We start from the raw sequence: 21,574 nt of genomic DNA, 5'->3' as shown, positions 1-21,574 counted from the left end.
TATGAATGATGAGCAGGATGGGGGGGGTACGTGGACATTGATTTTTTCATCCAGCTTTTGAACCCCTTATATCATTTGATCTTTAATCTGTTTAAAGTGTCTCTGTTTTTTCCTCATTTCATATTGCTGCCACTTTGTCTCTGTCTCTATTCTGCATGCTTCCTTTTGGCTACGTAGAATTCTTGTATTACAGAATGAAAGGTAATTTACAAAAACAGAATTAGCTATTTTAGCCATTTATTTATGTGGATAATTGCAAATGTAGTTTAAATAAATACGTTTGCTCCTCATTATGCTTCATAGCTGGGGCCACAGGGGTGACTGACTTGATAAAAGGTCTTGTGACCTGAAACGTTGCTGCTGCTATTGTAGTTTGCCCCCCAAAAAAATGTTGCAATAAAGGCATTTTAATCTACAAAGACAAGAGGTGCTGTTCCTGTTCTTCTGTACCACTGAAAAAGAGATACACACTGAAAATGCAGTTACTTAGAGACATTCAATTACCATCAGGTACCATATGATTCAGTGGTGTAAATCTAGCGTAAGCAGACCCTGTGGTTGCAGGGGGGCATGGGAGCTCAGATCACGGGGTCTGCTTCCTCTATAGAGACCCCTACTTCCCAGCAGCTCTCAGGTAGGAGAGCTGCTGGTGCCTCTAGTGAGGGGTTCGAGGGGAGGGAGGGCAAGCCAGAGGGTGGGTGTGGAGCTAGGTAGGGGTGGATGTGTGCACCATGCCCACCCTTACGCAGTGTAAGGAAGAATACTGTAGCTTTAATCTGTGAATGTAGTTTAATCATGCACATGTTATTTCTTTAGACATCAAAGGCTTAACTGCTCAGATTATTATTGATGCAAATGATGGAGCCCAGGGAGTTATTGAATGGCAGAGCACCAGGTATGAATTTACCCAGGTATCTTTCACTTTGTAATCAATATAAGGGCAACACAATTAAAGCCTGAATCTAAAATAATTATATCGAATTTTTTTTTAAATAGTGCTAATATAGTCACAGTGCTTTTTTATGTGGCATGAAATTCATATTATCCCCAGGTCTAAAAGTAATAACAAGCATAATAGCCGTCAAATATTTAGCTACCTATGTTGTGTTGACTCTTTGCCATCTGATTTTTTTGCCATTTTCATGCTAATGACTAGTTTTTATGTTTTTTTTAAGTTATGAGATCAATGAAACACAGGGAATATTGACATTAGTGGCATACCGTAACAAGGGGACCTATGGGAATGTTACATTGTTTTTCTATGCACAGAACCTGGAAGCACAACTCGGGATTGATTATAATGCCACCTCCATGGTAAGCTCTGCAGGAAAAGATACCTTATTTTTATTTTGCTTTAGTATGGAAACTTACAGTTTCTACTGTTTTGATCACTTCAACAAGGCAAAACCTAACAAAAGAGAATATTGGGGTTATATAATAAAAGGTTCAATGTTTGCTACAGGTTTAATCACCTGTGGCAACCAATCAGCAGGTAGCATTTATTGGTCACCTGTTCAAAATGTGCTATTGGTGGCTATATTAACTACACATGGACAAACTTTCTGACTTTTATTGCATATGGGGAAATTTTTATCCTCTGTCAGCCGATACCAATTAAAACATCTATGGTTTTGGGGAGCAAGGTTTCCGATGAGGTATTTAAAATGTTACATCTTAAAAAGAAAATAATTTTTTTTTGTGTGTTTGTCTTTTCAGGTCTTGTCTTTTGATGATGGTGAAAGATATAAATTTATTGATATAATGATTTATGATGATAACATCCCTGAAGGGGATGAGAGCTTTCAACTAATACTTGCAAACCCCTCTCGTGGGCTGGAGCTGGGAACCAATACAACAGGTAAAATACACTATATTTGGTTGTGTGAAAAGAAAGCATTGAAAAATGGAAGGATGTCATCATTGGTTCCATTAGAAGATATTATCATGAGAAAAAAAAAATTGTGTCTTGGTGGGCAAGAGCAGGCCCGGACTGTGAATTCTGGCAATGCCGGAGGGGTTGCTGTAAGATGCCATAGACACTCATTGTTTAGTAGGTTAGTGGAGACTGTTGGGCCTCTGTGTACTAGGAATACCAGGGATTATTTGGAATCCCAGTCCGGTCTGGGCAAGAGATAATTTAGTATGATAAAATATGGTAGAAAAATATATAATGAACCGTATCCAGGTACTTAATTATTTATATATTTGTATTTTTTATTAGTCTTCCAGATGGGCATTGCATGGCATGTAACCTGATTCTCATATAGACCTTTGTGAACTGCTATAGCGCAACAGCTTTCATTAGACCTTTTTCTAATAGGCTCAGACCTAATACTTTTACTTCATGTATTTTGTAACAGCTACCATTACTATACTTGCCAATGACGACGGTCACGGAATTCTATCATTTAACAACAGTGAGCACTTTTACCTGAGAGAGCCAACGGCCAGCAATATGTTTGAGAGTGTTGCGTTGCTGTATATTGTGAGAGACCCGCCTCAAGGAATATTTGGCAGAGTGACTGTTCAGTTTATAGTCAAAGGAGAAAATGGTTCTGATGCAGAAGGTGACCTCAGCCCAACACAAGGATATGTCACTTTAGAAGATGGAGAGAGGTTCAAGGTAAAAACAATTTAGTATATGTAAAACACTAACTGGCTAGTAGAATTTTCACCTTCAAATTTAAGAGATTGGGTTAAAAAAGTGAAGACAAAACAGTAAAAATGTGTAATTTATTTATTTAAGTTATTGTCTGGTATTTATATAGTGCCAACACAGCAGTGCTTTACACAGGTGATTTATCATTCCTTGCCCCAAAGGAACTTACAATCTAGCTAATTAACCTGCCTGTATGTTTTTGGAGAGTAGGAGTAACCGGAGTATCCAGAGGAAACAAAGACATGGGATGAACATGCAAACTCCTTGCGTATAGCACCCTGGCTAGGATTAAACTCAGGACCCCAGGCAGAAGTCCTACCCACTTAGCAACCATGGCATAAATATAATAATGGTTAACTAGATTTAAACGTTATAAAACAATCTGAAGTGCTTTCTCTAACATAACATATTACTAAAAGCCAAGCATAATAATAATATTTTATGTTTGAATAATATGTATGAATATTTTCTGTGCAAATTACATTAGTATAGCTTCGTCTGTATGATTTTACTGATAGAATTCCCTGACCGGCATCATTAGGTCTTTGCTGATGTTGTAGGCCTAGGAATTTGCTAGTATCAACCTGCTCTATCACAGTTTCTGCAATTTGTACATTGGAGAGAATTAGGTTGTGTTCTCCATACCTGATGATATCAATCACTAATTGATTATAGGATGTCTCATCATCTCTGTGGATAAGACCGACCACTGAGTTGTCATTTGAAATATATAAAACTCCCAGTTTTCTTATGTATGTATGTATACATATTGTTGTGATCATATTGGGTGAATACAAAATCAGTGTGGAAAACTACATTGTTATTCATGAAATCTAGCATCCCATTTCATAGTGAGATTGGAAGACCAAGGTTCTTGAGGTTTTGCCATTTTGCAAATTTTTCAGCAAAGCGAAACAGGACCAATTCGCTCATAACTAGTTTAATGGTTTGAGCTGTAATCTAAAATGAGCATTTTTGCACATGTATTGGGTGTCTTTAGATGCTATAAATGTAACGCAATGCATCTTCTGCCTCTGTTGATCTGTTTGGTCTGCATACAAATTGCAGTGGGTCTATGGTGTCTAGAATTACTGTATTAATGAAATTGCCAGCAACTCTGATTAGGCATTTGCACATGATTTTAGGATCCTCAGACAGAAACAGGCAACTGTTTATATCTCCCCAATTAATTATTTTGCTTTCTACTACCCTCCAGACTTTAGAAATTACTGCAATACTAGATGAAGAACCAGAAATGGATGAACATTTTACAGTCATACTACTAAGTCCAACTGGTGGATCAAAACTGGGCACAAGAGTTCAAACTTTAATAACCGTGCTGCAGAATCAAGCACCACAAGGACTTTTTAGCATCTTTCCAGCAAACAACAGGTAATTAAGCATTACCCTTATTCATTAATGGACAGTAAACGCATACATGCTGTTCAATGCTCCTACATGTCTTTGATAAACATATTTTAATCATATCAGAACCAGATGTTTTTTAAAAAAATCTGCTTATCTGTTTTTGTGTTGTGATCAATAATTCAGAATGACCCGGCTAACTTTCAATACTTTTATTGTTCTATGGCTGTTCATAATGAATATTGGCAATTTAGTAGTTATTTGTAGATACAGCCATCTTCCAACCTTTCTCACTCTGCGACTGCTGTCTGTGCTTCAGGCCATTTCTTTGGGATGTCCTTTTGGGTACACCTCCTCCCACTTTCTTGTTAAGCATTACTCACAACATAATTTGACTTTTAATATTTTTAAATCCTATATCTTGTGTTCTGATGTTAAGATAAAGTTTTAATGCTGGTGTGCATATGGTTAATATGTATATGATGTTACCAATAAAAAGAAAATAGCTAATGAGTTTGTGTCAAAATAGGATATGCTTTGAAAAATATTTATTATATATAATGGAATATAATATTTTGTTCTAAATATAGACAGTATATCTTTAACAGTTTTAGTCACAGAATAAACTATTATTGTAAAGTATTTTTTGTGAACAATAGTTTCATTCACTAATAAGTTTTCTGTGCCATTGTTACATCAATTTCTAGGAGCAATTCAATGACAGTTGAAGAAGGCAATGTGACAGTTTACTTAAAAGTTTCCCGCAATAATGGATTGAACATGTCAGTGAGTGTTGAGTGGGAGACGTTGTCAGGAACTGCTTTGGGCATCAGTAAGACACATTTTAATATATTATTAAGCATAGCTTTATTTTTACCCAAGCAGGGCAACCATTTCTTGCCCTAGATAAAATTAATTCTTAAAAATAGGCATACTAAGAAATGTTGTTGTCATGGGAATGGGAATTTTAGGAAATGTATATATTTTGGGGAAAATGTTAAATATAGATATGGTGGTGGTGTTTATAGAATTGTGGTATTATAATTTTGCTTGCATCCTGCTGACTATTCAGTATTATAAAGTATTCCTGTACTGTTTGCTTTTATGAAAAATAAAAATTATAAGTTACAAAAAAAAATAATTCTGCCCAGTTATATTAGTGTTTTTTGTAACTATCAGGTATGCCTTGGTTATCTCTCTTTGGGCCAGATTCAAACTCTGACTAATTCGTATCTAATGCGAATTTTACCCATTTCGGGAATCAAACACGTACTTTGATGAATCAGCCCCTTAGACTGCACAATAGACAATCCTACACAGGGCAAACCCGAGGGGTATCTTTACATAGACAATACTTTCTTTAGAACAGCAAGCAGCAGGAAATATTGTCAAGACTTATTATCCCTAGGAATTGAGATGAGACAATAATATGGTGTGATTGATATTTATGTGTTTGGATCTGTTGTCTGTTCCAGGGGGTCCTTACAGTGTTTTATCAGTTTTGCAAAGCTTTGGCAATGTTACTGGCTCTAGCTGGTGTTTTTTCAATCATGCCGACATACAATATGCCGTCCTCTTGAGAAAATCAAGGATGAGTACTTCGACTGTGCCTTTTTCCACTGTTTATGAATGGAGGGGAGTTTTTGTACCCATTCAGGTATAGTTAAAACAATTAAATCTATTAATCTATTTCCTCTCTTTTCACATCTTTTTTTTGTTTTTTTTTTAGTTATTTTAATTTTATTCTCCAGTGTGGCATTTAAACTGGTATTCAGTTAGCAGGGTCACTAATCGTAGCAACCACAACACTTATTAATTAATAGAACATATATTTATAACACAAATATTATTTCATCTGCATTGTGGCCTCTAGGTCCCTCAATACAGTATACAGATTGTAAGTTATGTTGTGAAAAAGAGGCAGAATAGAAGAAAGAATTGTTTACAAAACACACAATAACAAAGACCAGCTACCTAATTGTTAAGAATATAGTTATGGTTTCTTTTATTTATGTGGGGTGGGAATATAAATTGGTTTGTGAGAAATTATTCAACTAGTAACTTTGTGGAAGAATAATATAATTAGGAAAAAAAAATCTGACCATTAGTAAATGGCCCCATTTACTAATGGTCGAATTATTTTTTTCCAATTCAGATTTTTTAGCACTAAAAGTCAGTGAAAAAAAAATTTTTTCTTTACTATGTGACAAAACTGCAACAGTTCAAAATCCTAAAATACTCCAGGGGAAGTTACCATGCATTATTGTTTTCAATTTCACACACTTTCAAGGGCAACTTGATCACAGTATTGTTTTCTATTTCACACATTTTCAAGGACAACTCATTACTGTTTTCAAAAATGCAAGTGAGATGAGTGGCAATGCTCCTAAAATGGCAGCTGGAGGACTTCCTGTTTGGAAAAAATTAAGAGAATTCATGGAAATCATGATTTTAAAAAAAAAAAATTCAATATATTCTCGAAAATTTCATAAAACTTTCATCAGATTTTTCGAGTCAACTACATTGAACATTTGGGATAAAAATAAAGCAATATCCAAAACTTTTGTACACATTATTGTGACTATTAATAAATACGTCATTGAACACATTTTTTTTAATCAAAAGACTCTCAGGAGTTTATATGAGTTTCTAAAAATGAAATCTGATTTTTTGTAAATCTGCATCTAAATGTTTAAACCAAAGACTCAGTGAACATTTACAGACATAAACTATCTATCACTAAACTGCAGCCCTGTGACTCTGTAGTAGCTGCCCTCCCTCTAGTACAGGGGCCCCAACCTTTCTTACTTGTGAGCCACAGTCAAATGTAAAAAGACTTGGAGAGCAACACAAGCATCATAAAAGTTCATGGAGGTGCCAAATAAGGGCTAAGATTGGCTATTAGGCAGCCTCTATGCACACTATCAGCTTACAGGGGGCTTTATTTGGTAGTAAATCTTGTTTTTATTCAACCTAAACTTGCCCCCAAGTCAGGAATTCAAAAATAACTACCTGGTTTGGGGGCACTGAGAGCAACATCCAAGGGGTTGGGGAACAACATGTTGCCCCTGAGCCACTGGTTGGGGATCACTTCTCTAGTATAATACATTACATAATTTTGTTCCATTCTATCAAGGACTTTACTATTGAAACCCCTTTTGGCTGTGTTGGATTTGCAATTAACGGTTCCCAGTTCCTAGCAATTACTTTTGGTAATGGCCGGCCTACAAATACCAGTATCTTCACCTTCTCGCCCAAGCAAGGACTATCGCTGGTAAGTATGTGTTTTCAAATGATTTTTTATATCTAATATATCAAACACATTTAAAATTTAAAATACAGATATCGTTATTGGATCAATGCAGAAGTGAATTGATCCAATAACAGGCTCAATATTATATAGTTTTTGGAATAGATACCTTGTCAATCTATAAAACATTGACTTTACTGCAAGACTCAGTGGGATAACTGTACGATCTACAGGCAGGGATCTACAGCCTGGGTCCTCTGTAACCTGCCTCTTCTTTAATTTTTCTGGGTATAGAAATACAAAAATGACTGATCCCCACAGCAAACTTATTGAAAGGGCCTGCTTAAACTTTTGAAAGACATTTTACATTATTAACATTTATTTATAAAGCGCCAACATATTCCGCAGCGCTGTACAATAAGTGGGTTTCATACACTGGACATACAGAGTAACATATAAAGCAATCAATAACCGATACAAGAGGTGAAGAGAGCCCTGCCCAAAAGAGCTTACAATCTACAAACCTAAATATTAGTGATGAGCAAATCAGTTCCGTTTCTTCGGCGAAAAATTTGAGAATCTTGGAAGAGATTAGCAAAACAGCGAAAAATCTGAGAAACGGTGAAAATGTTGTGCGTCAAAAATAATTGACGTGCGTAATTTTTTCTACACACCCAACAATTTTTATGTGCAAATTTTGACGACTGTTTCACGATATAATCCGCCAATAGCGAAATGTGGAAATTCGCCACAAATCCATGCCTGGCAAATTATTTTGCCTATCACTAATAAATATATATTGAAGCTGCTTATAATTATAAAAAACAATATGCTGCAAAATCATCTGTTTTAAAATATATTTCAACTTTTATATTGTATATATTTAATTGTAAGTGAATAAAGGTTAGTTGGCTGCACGCTGTTACATCATCTACTGTGCATATTGTTTGTGAGCCATGTTGATTGCCTTGGTCTTTCAAGTAATAACACAATGTTGTGGAATTTCAGAAACAGACTATAATGGTAGCAGAAACAACTGGTGTTAAACATTTTTCAGCCTCAAAGCAAGATTATTTGGTCATTGCGAGTGGAATGGGCAGCACAGACGCATTACAGGTTAGTAACAAATAGTCACTTGTTGCTTAACCTCATTTATACAAGTCCCCTCTGTACTCAAAATATGTCTGTGTTACATGATTCAAATAATGTATATACCATGCTAAAAGCTAATTTAGCCCAAAGCTCATTATGTTCCTGTGTAAATTGAAATGTTTTTGCACACCGAGGGACCTCACTTCATAAAACCAAAGGTCCCATTCTGTCCTTTACTTCCTTCCCTTCCATCATTCCTTGCTTTTATTCTAGGTTTTGGAAATTGAAGACTTACTATTGTATTTACAGTCACCTATTTAATTGTGTCACTAGGTTTATAAATGGAACAATGGTCTTTTCGCACTACATCAAAAACTTCCAGTGCTTTGGACCTCGGGATTAACCGTGTTCACACGTGGGGAAAGTATTTATTTGGTTGTGTCCCTGGCAAGTCCTGTGCAGAATTCTCTGATATACACATGGTCCATGAATCAGTTTGGAACTCCCCAGGAAGTGCCAGTTAAAGGCGCAACATGTGTGGAATCACTGGCTTCTGGAGCAGATGTCTACATCATTTTATCAGGTGCCATAGTCCAAAATGAAGATATTGTTATGTAGTGCCATTGTCTTGCACAGTAAATATACTGTGTGTATAAATACTTTAATATCTGTAATGTATATTTGTGCAGGAAACACATCTGTTGATATTTTCCTATGGGAGTCTGGACAAACGTTTTTTAAAAAAATACAGACGATCCCATATGAAGGCGGTACTAACATGATTCATGCTTTTATGCCACCTTCTGGGCTAAGTGAGTATTACTGTCTAATATAATATTTAAGATACTGGGCAAACTTGTGAGCCTAGGATAATGCTTACCTAAAGATAAAATAGAGGTTGTAATTCCAAGTCAACAGTTACCACTGACTGTATACATACTGAGGATGCACTTTACTAAAGGTGAAAAGAAGCTCAGCTATTTAGAGATTCTTATATCAACCTTGTTTGAAGTAGCAGGGAATTGAGGAATTCTGTGACTGCTAAAGACAGCATAATACATACAAGGGAGAATACTGAAATAAGTTGTTAGTTTACATACAAATATACTGTATATTTTTGCTTTTATGTTGTATTGTGCAGTCAATAATGTTTAATATTATGTATCTTTTAAGTAATCAGGGACTACATGAGAGGTCCAGGAGACCTTGTATGGCCAGTAATACAGAGAGGGCAGACATAGGGCTTAAACTTGATGGAACTGTGTAACTATGTATCATCAATTGAATGCTAGTGGCAAACAATAATATTCCTTATTGATTCCTGACAGTTACCTTTACAGGAATAGTCAGTCTGCTAAACAATATAATATATTAATGCTGCTGATGAATTTGTGTATTTTCAGTTCACTTTTTAGTTTCTGGTGAGAATGCCTCGGCACTGTACTCCTTAAACTCCGGATGGAATCAGTTTTCCCTGGTACTGCTTGCTCCAGCCTCCAAACATCTAACTTCTGCCATAGTGAGGTCTATGAATGCCACTAAAACAATAATTGCACAGGCAGGAGATCTCAGCTCTCAGATCTTTGAACTGACTTCCATCTCCAATCAGTCTGACTTCATACCCAGGTACTTAAACCTTTTTGTTCAATACTAAATATTTATAACTTACAAATACCATATATTTAATTTGATTAGACATATTTTTCTTAAATGGTTTGAGCAGATTGATCTGTAGTTAATCTGGCATTTGGTTTTTACATCCTCTGTGTATTTCCATGTTGACTGTATTAAAGTTGTGCTGTGCTTGCCTTTCTGCTAGTTCAGGTGAGCTGAAGTTTGAGCCTGGAGAGAGGGAAGCTGTTATAGCTATCAGTATCCTGGATGATTTGATTCCAGAGGAAGATGAATCATTCACTATCCGGTTAAAGAATCCCAAAGGTGGAGCTGAAATTGGTGCTAACAGCTATGTAAGGATTATTATTCCAACAAATGATGATGCACATGGAGTTATTGGTTTTGCTCAGGTAAAAGTCTATAAAATGATTCTATTTTGCCATATGTACATGTTTTATTAAGATATCATTATGTGTTGTTGTCATTTTTATTATACATGGATAATATCAATACTTTAATCTGGCAAATACTGTTATTTTATCATTATAATTGTTATCAACATGTTTGAAGTCACAAGTGCTCAATTATAACAATAGTATTTTAAAAAGGTGACATTTTGTAAGTATAATAAGAACCTATAACGAAAATGTGTAAGGATAAAGGACAGGATTGTCCAGTCTGTGGGCACCCAGCTATCTTTGAGTTGCATCCCAATGTTAGCGCCAGGGCCCCATAATACTAAGTTACCATGGCTTTCTCCCTAGGGGGGCCCAATTTTTATCCTCTAACCACTTGGGGACACCTGATAAGTGCCATCTGTTAACAAGTTAAATGGAGCCTCAATGAAAAAAATGGCTTTTATATTCATGGCCACACCCTAGTCATGCCACCCAATCATAATGCTTTCCCCCCCACAAGCCCTGCCCCTTTTGTGATCCTCAAGTCACACGTTTCCATTTTGTTGCCCTCTCTGCCATGGGCCCCTGAATTAAGTACCCCCTGTTCCCCCCTGATGGTGGCCCGGGGTAGCTCTTCAAAGTACAAATAGTGAATCACATGATCTTTATAAAGTCATTTTTTAAACATTTTATCTAAGTTCCTGGAATATCTTCCAAATTCTTAAACAAATTCCATTCCAATGACAAAAAGGACTGAGTTTCTAATGTTTTTATATAATATATACAAAATAAAGAAAAAAAATCTTAAACTGTTAACATCCATTAAGACAAATATTTTACCCCAATCTGCTAAAGCATTTTTCCAAACAAAATTTTTTCACCAGGCCTGAGCTGTTAAAAACCTTTATAACCAAAAACAAAACTGTTGCAAATTGAAAAATAAAGCATTAGACCCAGGCAAAAAGCATAAAAAAAACTTGCCATGATAAACTCTTGCAGTCAACACCTATGTGAAAGTGAATGAATTTGCCAAACAGTAAGAGAAAAGTAAAAAATGTTGAAGAAATTTTACCAAATTTTGATTTTTTTCCCTTTGGTAAAATAGACTAGAAAACCAATAATCTCATTAGTGTTAATTTTTTACTGGTAGAGCTCTTTAATAAAACAAGCAGAAGAGATGGAGCAGGATAATTTGGTCAGCTTCACCATTGAACGCCTGTACGGAAATTATGGTCGTGTTGCAGTGGAGTGGTTTGCCAATGGCAGTATTTCTGATATATCGCCTTCATCTGGAGTGGTATGTGTTCTCACTAGTACTGTATAGGCATCTGATCATTTCTGACATTTTAAGATAAGATAATATACAAATCTTCCATGTTAAATTATTTGCTGACATCAGACAGGCAGACAGCTATACTGCAAAATGTGGCTATAACTGTCATAAATACGTAAAACCAGATTGACTAGTAATTACACTTTCCATGTATCTATATTATAAATGCATCTTATATGTTTGTGTATTTTCTCTAATACACTGTACAGTATTGCTGCTTCATATATAAGGTGCCATTCACCTCCACAGCACATTGTGTGTCCCCAATTGTTTCGGCACAACTGCACTGTGGCGATGCAGGTTGCTGTGGAAACACTGGTGCAACCTCCAAACCAGGTTCCTGCAACAGCCTGCATCTGTCAGTGTACATACCTTTAATGAATGGGATTTGTAGCTCAACTACATTAGAGAGGATTATAGGCAGATGGGGGGTGTTTATTTTTCCCATAAAAGCGATCAACGCACCAGAGGCCCCCCCTTTAAATTAGAGGAACGTAACTTTCATTTGAAGCAGCGTAGGGGTTTTCACTGTGAGGGCAGTGAGGTTGTGGAATGCCCTTCCTAGAGATGTTAGTGGTTGTATATATAGTTTATGTATGTGAGTGTATAGATTGGTAAGTATAAGTTGTGGGTGCTGGGTTTACTTGGATGGGTTGAACTTGATGGACTCTGGTCTTTTCTCAACCCTATGTAACTATGTAACTAACTGCAGGGAAATGTTCCCTTTAAACTCTTAAATTAAAAAATTGTTTAAGTCTTTGTGAATAAGGTCTGAAAGTGCTTAATTCTGTTTCACATAAAACTTTTAATACATTCATTACAATTGATTAGAGAAAATGTAATGTAACAGTATTTCACACTTTTATCAATAGGTCCCTTGTGGCACTGTGTATAAATTACTAGTAAATATTCCCACACATTACTAATGGAAATATTGGACCTTTTTTTCTGTAACATAGTTCTTCCAAATTGGTCTGGCATCATGGGGTGCAAATAGATTTCCCCAAGAGACATTACATGTGTGAACTGATTGACTGATTTCTTAAGCTGGTTTGGAAATAGTGACAGTTAAGTTAACTTTACCTTTGTCTGCTTCACTTCCTTTGTACAGGTTACATTTTCTAATGGCCAAGCTCTGACTACAATCACTGTTACAGTTATAGCAGACAACATAGCTGAGCTCACAGAGACTGTCACCGTTATGCTAACGAGAGTGGTGACGATGAATATAGCGGATCCATCACGAGGAGCTACCTTAGACCCACTAAGGACAAAAGCTGTACTGGTTATCCTACCAAATGACTCTCCTCATGGTGTGATTGGATGGCATATCAATTCCTTGCAAGTAAAAGTAGAAGAACCTGAAGGTAGTACTGTAGTGTGTTTATTCTATGATTTGATAACCTATCAGTCAACATCAGAACTTAGTTCTGATGCTTATTTGTTGCACATCATTAACCTGTTACTTATAGTAGGTTTTCCTTCCTGACACAGTAAATTCAACCATCATTACTTTGCAAGTTGTAAGAGAACAAGGATTTGCCGGAGACATTGCAGTTTATTTGCAGTCTGTGCCGAACCTTGCCCTTCCAGCAATCAATCGAGCCACAAAAAATCAGGATTTCATGACCAAAGAGGAAATTGTAATCATAAGAGAAAACAAAACATTTGCTTTAGTGCCTATCACTATTTTACCTGTAAGTATTTTCTGGAAGTTCTTTCTTTTTGGCAAAAACATTTTTGAGACTGTTTACCAATAAATGAGGGCTTTCAAGTAAAAATATGGGGGTAGACAGTATGCCAGAACTGTAAAGCTTGTGAGAAAGGGGAGGAGAGCAACCCTGCACTATAGTCTCAGGGTGCACATTGTGTTATTTAATGAACGAACATTGGAAAGAACTGTAAAGCTATGGCATTCTCTCTCTAAATTGCTGATGCCATGACACATGAGCAATAGATTGAGCAGCATTGCTTGGAGGAGTCTGTTGGAGACGGTGCATATTCCTCGCCCACAACCAGCAGCTATACATTGTACTACTAAATATTATTCATATAGGTCAATGCTGATGTCTGTTTTTAGTGCCATGTCTTTGATTTATTGACAACAGGGTAGTCACAAATAAAGTCTTAGCTTGACCTGAGTTAGTTTAATGCTTTCTCTTTAGTCTAGTAGAAAATTTAAAATAGTTGATTTCTCAGTTATTCTGGAATATACATTTTCTTCTAGTTTGGGCTTTGATGGAACTAATCAGAATAAATGGGCATCTGTCAAAAAAAAAAACTTGTCTGGGAATAGTAGCCAATATAAATCTCATTGATCTTTCCATACATTATCACAGTCTTTATAAGTAAACTGATAACATAAGATGATATTATAAATGTGTCTTTAAGGATGATTTGCCAGAACTATATGAAGGATTTCTCCTAAATATCACCAGTGTTGCAATTTTGAATGCATCAACCTCCAGAGAGCAACCGACTGTCAAGAGGCCTGGCACAGAAATAGCAGAGATTATTATTCTGGAAAATGATGAGCCGAAGGGAGTATTTCAGTTTAATGTATCAAAGGTACCTTTCCATTACATTTTTTCATGATAGAGAAATTAAGTAGGACTTCAAACCACTTTAATATCTTTGCTACAAGAATAAACACTGAAATAGGGCAGGTACAGAGAACATCAAATCTGAGGCCTTATGAAATTTTGTTCTGTAGCATTTGCATGTGTAGTGCTGCCCTTCTATTGGCCATGAGAAGTGCCCATAATCTGCTGGGGTTGTTCACATTAAATTTAAGGAGTTGATTTATTGTTGAATAGCTCTTTTATTGTCCCCTACAACAGAGTGTCATATTCTCCCTTATGTCTCTCAGTTGTTCCTCTGGTCTTCCTCAAGGCTCTTTCCTAAGTCTCCTTATTATTCTCTCTATAGACTTCCTCCCATAGCAAACTAATTGATATGGTTTCTAATACCACCTCTATGGTGACAATATTCAGTTCTGTCTCTCTGCTCCTGATCTCAGCCCAAAGGTCTTAAAGACAATTTGCAATAGGTCTATATTTTTTTATTTGTAGCTCTCCCCCGTTTGGAGGTTCAGCAGTTATTTGGTTGCTAGAATCAAAATTACTTTAGCAACCTGTGTGTGGTTGATTGAAAGACTGATATATAAATAGAGGACTTGAATAGAAAAATATATACTAAAAAGTAACAATAACAAATAAACTGCAGTTTCACAAAGCAAAAGTATTTTGGCTGCGGGGGTCAGTGACCCCTATTTGAAAGCTGCAAAGAGTTAGAAGAAAAAGGCAAATAATTCAAAAACTATAAAAAATAAATCATGAATGTGTAAACTATTCCCAGTAATATTTATTCTGCATTTTAACTACATTTCTCATAATACCACAGAGTAGCAAATGAGTAAATGTACTGCTGTTACTGCTGTTTTAATATTTTACCATGAATTTTCTTGTTGTATGGTTTCCTTGAACTCAAAATATTACCCAAAGGCTTTTTCATTGCAGGATATTAACGGGGCAGTGAATGCTTATGAAGTTCCACCTCCACGCAATGTGCTGATTCTTCCCATTATCAGACGTGCTGGGAAATTTGGGCCTGTTACTGTTTATTGGGAAGCCAAGCCAATGACTGCAAGTCAAGAAGATTTTTACCCATCTTCTGGTAACCTCACCTTTTCTGATGGACAGGTGCATAGCTATTTCCTATAAGTTCTTCTTTATATGATGAAAAGTAATGGTTTATCCTTTAGATTTCCTCTGGCTTTCAGGACGAAATAGGTAGAGACCTGCATATGGATTTATCCTTTACTCTTGGGTGGTAGGGCTTTTATTGGTAGGACCCGTATTACCTCCAATCTCAGACTGTCTGTATATCAAAAAAGTTAGATGTCAGAATGAATAATATAATGCAATAATTGCTTAAAGGGATAGTAACATGTTCCAATTTTAAGTGTTACTATTCCTACTTAAACCCTAGTGCCACTTTTTTTTCTAACTGGTGTACCCCCCTGCCTACCCAAAGCTCTCCCCTTACTAACCTGTGTCGGTCTTGAGCACAGCTTGAAGTTGAACAGCTTCCTGAGTGATGGTGCATTTGGGGGCAGGGCAATGTTCTCGTAGGCTGGAGCACAGTTTACATTTTTCCTCCAGTCTATCAAAACCTGGGATGTGTCACCTGACAAGGGGACTCCTTGACTGACCCTTTGGGGCACATTTCTGGATCAAAAAACTTAGTTAACATGAATTAATACAATGCTGACTCTCAAGTTTATACCGTATAAAGATACAGAAACCACAGTATAACAATGCATTCAGGAAAACATCCACATTCAGTTATTTATAAATAATTTGAGAACATAAAGAAGAAAACTCCTGACATTTTTGCAAAATATACAAAAAGGGGAGGGTGGGACGTTTCTACCTGCTCAGAAGTGACTGCTTCTTCCCCTGACATCCCTTCCCTCTCTTTCTCTGGCCCTCTGACCCAGCTTTCTCCTGCTTTAAAGGAACAGTTCAGTGTAAAAATGAAACTAGTTAAAATAGATAGACTGCACAAAATAAAAGCTAGTTAGGCAAAAGTGTAATCTAAAAAGGCTGGAGTGGGCAGATGTCTAACATAATAGCCAGAACAATTCCTCCTTTGCAGCTCTTTCCATGTCATGACTCTTTCCATCTGACCCAATCACAGCTACATCTGATTCTGTCAGTCTCTAAACATAACCAGTGTAATCTGGCTACTGGTCATTTGGATCTTATGGCTCCAGGGTTTTCCTATTCCTTTAATACACAATCTAGTGTTTGTCAGTAGTGATGAGTGAATCTCTTTAGAAAATTTGCGACATGTGACTACTACACAACTTTTTTGTTGCAAGTGACTGTGCCCGCAAATTTTTTTACATGCCAGCAACTTTTTTTGATGTGCCTTTTTCCTCACTAGGTGAACTTTTGCCATGGATCTCCGCAGTTTTTTGGCTTTTTTTTTTAGACTTATTTCTCAGTTGTTATATCCCTTTGTGATCACTAGAGGGTGCTCTCTATATGCCACATCCATAGCGTTTACTTTACAGAGTACTGTTTCCTTACTAAATTCTTTTTTTGATGATTTACAAAATATAGAAAAATAGGAACAGCACTAAAATAAGTTCTGGCACTTTGCCTTTTTGTTAAGCCACAGACTGAATTGTAAAGTGAATCCTCTGCTTAGTCTGAGTCAGTCTGAGTTAGTCTGAGTTAGTCTCAGGCTTAATAAACGGCAAAGTGCTGGAAATGATATATGAGTGCTGCCACTACTCTTCTGCATTTGGTATATGGTGGTGCCGCAGCCACAATCCTTGGAACGAAGGTACAGGTATGGAATCTGTTATCCAGAAACACATTATCCAGAACTTTCCATATTACAAGAAGGCTCCATTAAAAACAAATAATTCAGATTTTTTAAAATGATTTTCTTTTTTCTCTGTAATAATAAAACAGTGCCTTGTACTTGATCCCAACTAAGCTGTAATTCCTACTGCATACAAAACAATCGTATTTTGGGTCAATGACTCCTATTTGAACCAACCACAGTTGGGAAACATCTACTTTTTGCCTCCTATAGTCAAGGACAATATGATTAGAAGCTTCAATGAATAGTTACACATCGATAAAATCTGTGAATGTAATGATATAGATATTTTGTAAAAAAAAGAAAGGTTAGATACTATAAAGCTGGGCATTCTGAAAATGTTTATAATCATCTAATATATAATGCATATGACTGGCAGAGCAGCACGAAGCACCCATGATCTAAACATCTTTCCCCATCTCACCAGCTTAATGTCCACAGTGAAAGACAGACTGCTGTAAAAATGCATTTCTTTAACTTTAGTTTTGAATGTCTAATAGATATGTTTTTCTTGCAGGGATCAGGAGTTATACAAATTTTTATAGTAGATGATACCTTTGTTGAATTCTCAGAGGCATTTACTGTTGTGCTGAAAAATCTGACAAATGGTGCCAAGTTTGGAAATGAAACTACCGTTTTGGTTAACATTCCACCAAATGATTCCCCAATCGGAGTATTTGGCTTCGAAGAAAAAACTGTAAGCCTAAGTTTAAGTTTATTATCTTTGTTTGTTCTCATTTTTTCCTCACAAGTATTTTTTCTTGCCAATTAAATATGTGAATATTAATGTAGCATGCAATTTAGATACAGTATATAGGCAGGAATAATGTGTAGAAAAATAACAACCCATAGATGATGGCCTTAGGACACTGTAAACACTGTGGCTCTAAGTGAGGCCACCAGTACAAAGAGGAGGGTACCAATATTCTTCCCAGTGAGGCCTTCCTACCCCGCCAAAATGAAGCAGTCCCCCGGAAGCAGCAGTCTTTCTGGAACTAATTTGTCATTCAAACACTGCCCAGCAAAATGGCACCTACTCCAGCCATTCTTCCTTGTATTATTGGGTCTCCTGAACTTGGGAGTTATTTTTATGGAGCAGCAGCCTGCTTCCCACTAGGGTACATTTACTACACTGCATTTTACAAAGACCAAACATACATCTTTAACTTTAAAGTCCAGTCTGTGGTTTAATAAAATATGTAACAAAAGTGATTTGGTGAGATAAGAACACAATAACTGTAACCATGCAGTGCTGCCCCCAGGAACCGGGGCAGTCACCCCACCCCTTCCCTGCACACACACTCCCGTGTGTGCATGTACGCTGACAAAATGGTGGAGGCGGGACAAGTGGTCATCCAAGAGCTGCCAGTGGGGGTATAAGGGTCCTGACTAGGGGTAGCCAACAGATGAGGTAAGTGCCTAGCGCCCGCATAGCATTGCACCCTAGGCATGTACCTCTTCTGCCTACCCCTAGTTCTGGCCCTGTAACCATGAACCATGTAACATTCATAAGTAAAAAATTTTCCCCACAACACAGTGTTTTTTTTTCCCCAGAATTCCAGCATCATTACCATCTCAAGGAGGCAATGTGCTTGGCACAGTTGTGCTGCACCTGCCACAGTTGGGCCTGTTTAGACAAAATTACTGTAACTGCAGATGCATTTTCACAGAAGTCTGGCTCGGGTCATTTACGGTGCTTGTGGTGCCTGCACCTGATTCTTTAGGTGCAAGTGTGCTGTGCCTATGGACAAGGTGTGCAAAGGGAATACTGGAAACCTGCCTGGTCAGTAGGTGGCAGTCGCATCAATAGGCACAGCAGCACCTGATTCAGAACAGAAGACAGGAAGGACTGAGTGGCAACGAGAGCGAGGAGAGGAAGTAAAAGGAGCGCATTTTGACTGAAGTGCCTTTAATAAAAGTGGTTTTATGCACAAATGACTGTGAGGAAATTGTAGGGACTGCAGCTGCACTTGCGGATGTAAATGAGCCCTTAGGTTGAGCACTGCAGGCACAGAGGCTGTTCTCTCACCAATCTGTACAGCCCTGAAATGTTATTAGTTATATGTAATATAAGGAAGAATAAATATTTACTTCTACTGTCTTGAAGGGGTTTCTGAGTTATTATATTTTTATATCCTTTTTACTTTAAATAGTCCAGTAAATAATTGAAAAATAATGTATGCATTTACAGTATACCATATTATACTGTATTTATTCATTCATTTGAATTAATTATTGTATTGTCAATTTTTGCTTATCTAATTATAATACTCTGCTCCAATACTCTACTAATTTTTTCCAAATCTCTTCTTATCAAGGTAAGAGTTAGTGAAGCTAAATACACGGGGGACCTTAATGGAGAAGTGACTTTAACAGTGGCACGGAGTCCCGGGGGCCGTGGTGCAGTGAAAATTATCTGGGTCCTTGAGGAAGCTGCACAGTATGATCTCAGACCATTAAATGGCACTCTGATCTTCAATGAGGTGTGGCATTCTGTTTTCCTTGTTTCTGTTTATCCAGTAGCTCAGGCAGCTCTGTTAGGATGGCCCATCCTTACTCTGGATTGGCCAGTATTATCATGTAAGAATAAACGATACAGCGCATATTGGTATTCTTTATTATAATGATGTCAGTAAAATATAAAAATTCCATGGAGCCTTGGTTAAACTGGGGCAATACCATACCATGATGCAATATATCCTGACCCCACTAATAGTTGTGCAGTTCTGCATTTACTGATCCATTAGGAGACATTAAGGGTCACCTACCATTGACAGGGCCTGGTGCAAAGTGCAGGAAATAGGCATGAGCTGCCATGTTTTCACACTTTGCACCTGCTCTGAAGATAGTACCCACAGGTGCAGGTTTAGAACAGGACCTGTGCTTTCTCCATGAATATACAGCACTACCTGCATTCTGATAATGCTGTATTCAAGAGATGCGGGTGGGGGAAAGCACATATGGGTACCCCTTTCCCATCCATCATGGGACATGCCAGACTGCACAGTGCTGTGCTCAATCATGAGCATTTATGGGCAAATCTGGACCTCTGCTTCCAGGGTTGTGGTAAATTACCCCTATTTTATGTTGGCGGCTATTTAATCATTTTTTTTCCAGCTCTATGTACTGTGCAGCACATTTGTGGGAATAATTGGATACTACTAAAGGATTACATTGGTGAGGCAAAGTGTAAACTTTAATTGCAAAAGGTACTATGGGATGTATTTAATGTATTTTGAAGACAAAGGAAAGCTCTCTGTTATTATATTTCTGTGTTAACCCCCTGTATTTAAAAATGTTACAGTTGTTTCATGAAAATTACTTAAAGAGTAGCAATATTTAAACAAGGATCACCACAATATCCACCTTGCCTTCCTTATTGTTAATGGAAGAAATTAGGATATGCCTTTCTCATGAATTTGCTTGTTATATTGTTTTTGTTCTTAGCAATGTACATTGTAACAAATTATTTTATATTGCTTTTGCAAAAATGATTGTTTCTGTGTATTTTTCCTTTAAAAGAGTGATACAAGAAAATCCTTTACTTTGCAAGCAATTCAAGACAATCTGCTGGAAGGAGAGGAAACATACACAATCCAGCTTGTTTCCGGAGACTATTCAGTGATATCTCCGGTAGATGGTAAGTAGCAGTAGCCAGTCTACAATCTTTGTTCTTTGTAAGGGTAAAGACACATGGAGCTACTTAGTAGCAGCTACTTGTCACGGCTACTAAAAGCTAGAATATACACTGCTATATACTATACTGAGAACTGCCTCTGGTATAACACACATAGAGACAATTCTCAGTAAATAATCAGCATTGTCTATTTCTGTAGCTGCCATTGCTGGAAAGAATCTCCTCTCCCACACACATATACATACTTTACTAAGTTAGATATGTTGCAGACTATTTAGCGATTTAGATCAGTATTAGCTGGAGAGGTACCATGGTGGGGTAAGGCTGAGCTATATTTCTTGCTAGTGAGTTCAGGTCAATATAGATGCCCCCCTATGTTTCACTGTAGAGAAGACTATATTTGTGGTCTCTTTTTCCCACAGGCTGATTGGCCAGTAAATACTTTTATGGGTTTGCAATATTAAAGGGAAAATATACCCCAATTTTTAACACAATCTCATTCAAATGGGCTTATGTAGAAAAGGTACATAAACACTATCTGAACTTCTAGAAATAAATATAAATGTATTTTATTTTCTACACAAACATACTGATTTCACAGACTGAAAGAAAACCATGATAACCCATACAAGCAATTTCTCAGCACTTAAAGTCACTCTGCTTTGCAGAAAATTTGTGCAGCACCCACTATGAAAAGGAGAGCAATTTCCCAAAATCCATCACTTCAAAAGTAACATAGTGAGGGGGGGGGGGGTTGTACTACTGTGATGGGGAGGGATTGCATTACTGTGTAGGGAACTTTAGAACACTTTTGGGGTTTCCTTTTAAT

General features: G+C 37.0%; 1 protein-coding gene across 1 annotated transcript in view; it reads left to right on the top strand.

Moving 5' to 3' along the window:
• adgrv1 (adhesion G protein-coupled receptor V1) overlaps positions 1–21,574 on the top strand; it is a 198,323-nt gene that overhangs the window by 73,070 nt on the left and 103,679 nt on the right. The window contains exons 40-60 of the mRNA XM_031893453.1: positions 817–895; positions 1,176–1,314; positions 1,717–1,858; positions 2,361–2,623; positions 3,876–4,051; positions 4,732–4,856; positions 5,500–5,681; positions 7,161–7,298; positions 8,283–8,390; positions 8,700–8,949; positions 9,056–9,178; positions 9,770–9,992; positions 10,186–10,390; positions 11,529–11,675; positions 12,823–13,078; positions 13,206–13,408; positions 14,103–14,279; positions 15,230–15,412; positions 17,626–17,805; positions 19,427–19,591; positions 20,631–20,748. Of these exons, the coding sequence (XP_031749313.1) occupies positions 817–895; positions 1,176–1,314; positions 1,717–1,858; positions 2,361–2,623; positions 3,876–4,051; positions 4,732–4,856; positions 5,500–5,681; positions 7,161–7,298; positions 8,283–8,390; positions 8,700–8,949; positions 9,056–9,178; positions 9,770–9,992; positions 10,186–10,390; positions 11,529–11,675; positions 12,823–13,078; positions 13,206–13,408; positions 14,103–14,279; positions 15,230–15,412; positions 17,626–17,805; positions 19,427–19,591; positions 20,631–20,748 (3,582 nt within the window). The remainder of the gene's footprint in view (positions 1–816; positions 896–1,175; positions 1,315–1,716; positions 1,859–2,360; positions 2,624–3,875; positions 4,052–4,731; positions 4,857–5,499; positions 5,682–7,160; positions 7,299–8,282; positions 8,391–8,699; positions 8,950–9,055; positions 9,179–9,769; positions 9,993–10,185; positions 10,391–11,528; positions 11,676–12,822; positions 13,079–13,205; positions 13,409–14,102; positions 14,280–15,229; positions 15,413–17,625; positions 17,806–19,426; positions 19,592–20,630; positions 20,749–21,574) is intronic.

Source organism: Xenopus tropicalis, chromosome 1 (genome assembly GCF_000004195.4).
Source record: "Xenopus tropicalis strain Nigerian chromosome 1, UCB_Xtro_10.0, whole genome shotgun sequence".
In the NCBI taxonomy this organism is placed as follows: Eukaryota; Metazoa; Chordata; class Amphibia; order Anura; family Pipidae; genus Xenopus; species Xenopus tropicalis.
The sequence above is the reverse complement of the archived record's forward strand: the minus strand, read 5'-3'. Positions and strand labels throughout refer to the sequence as shown.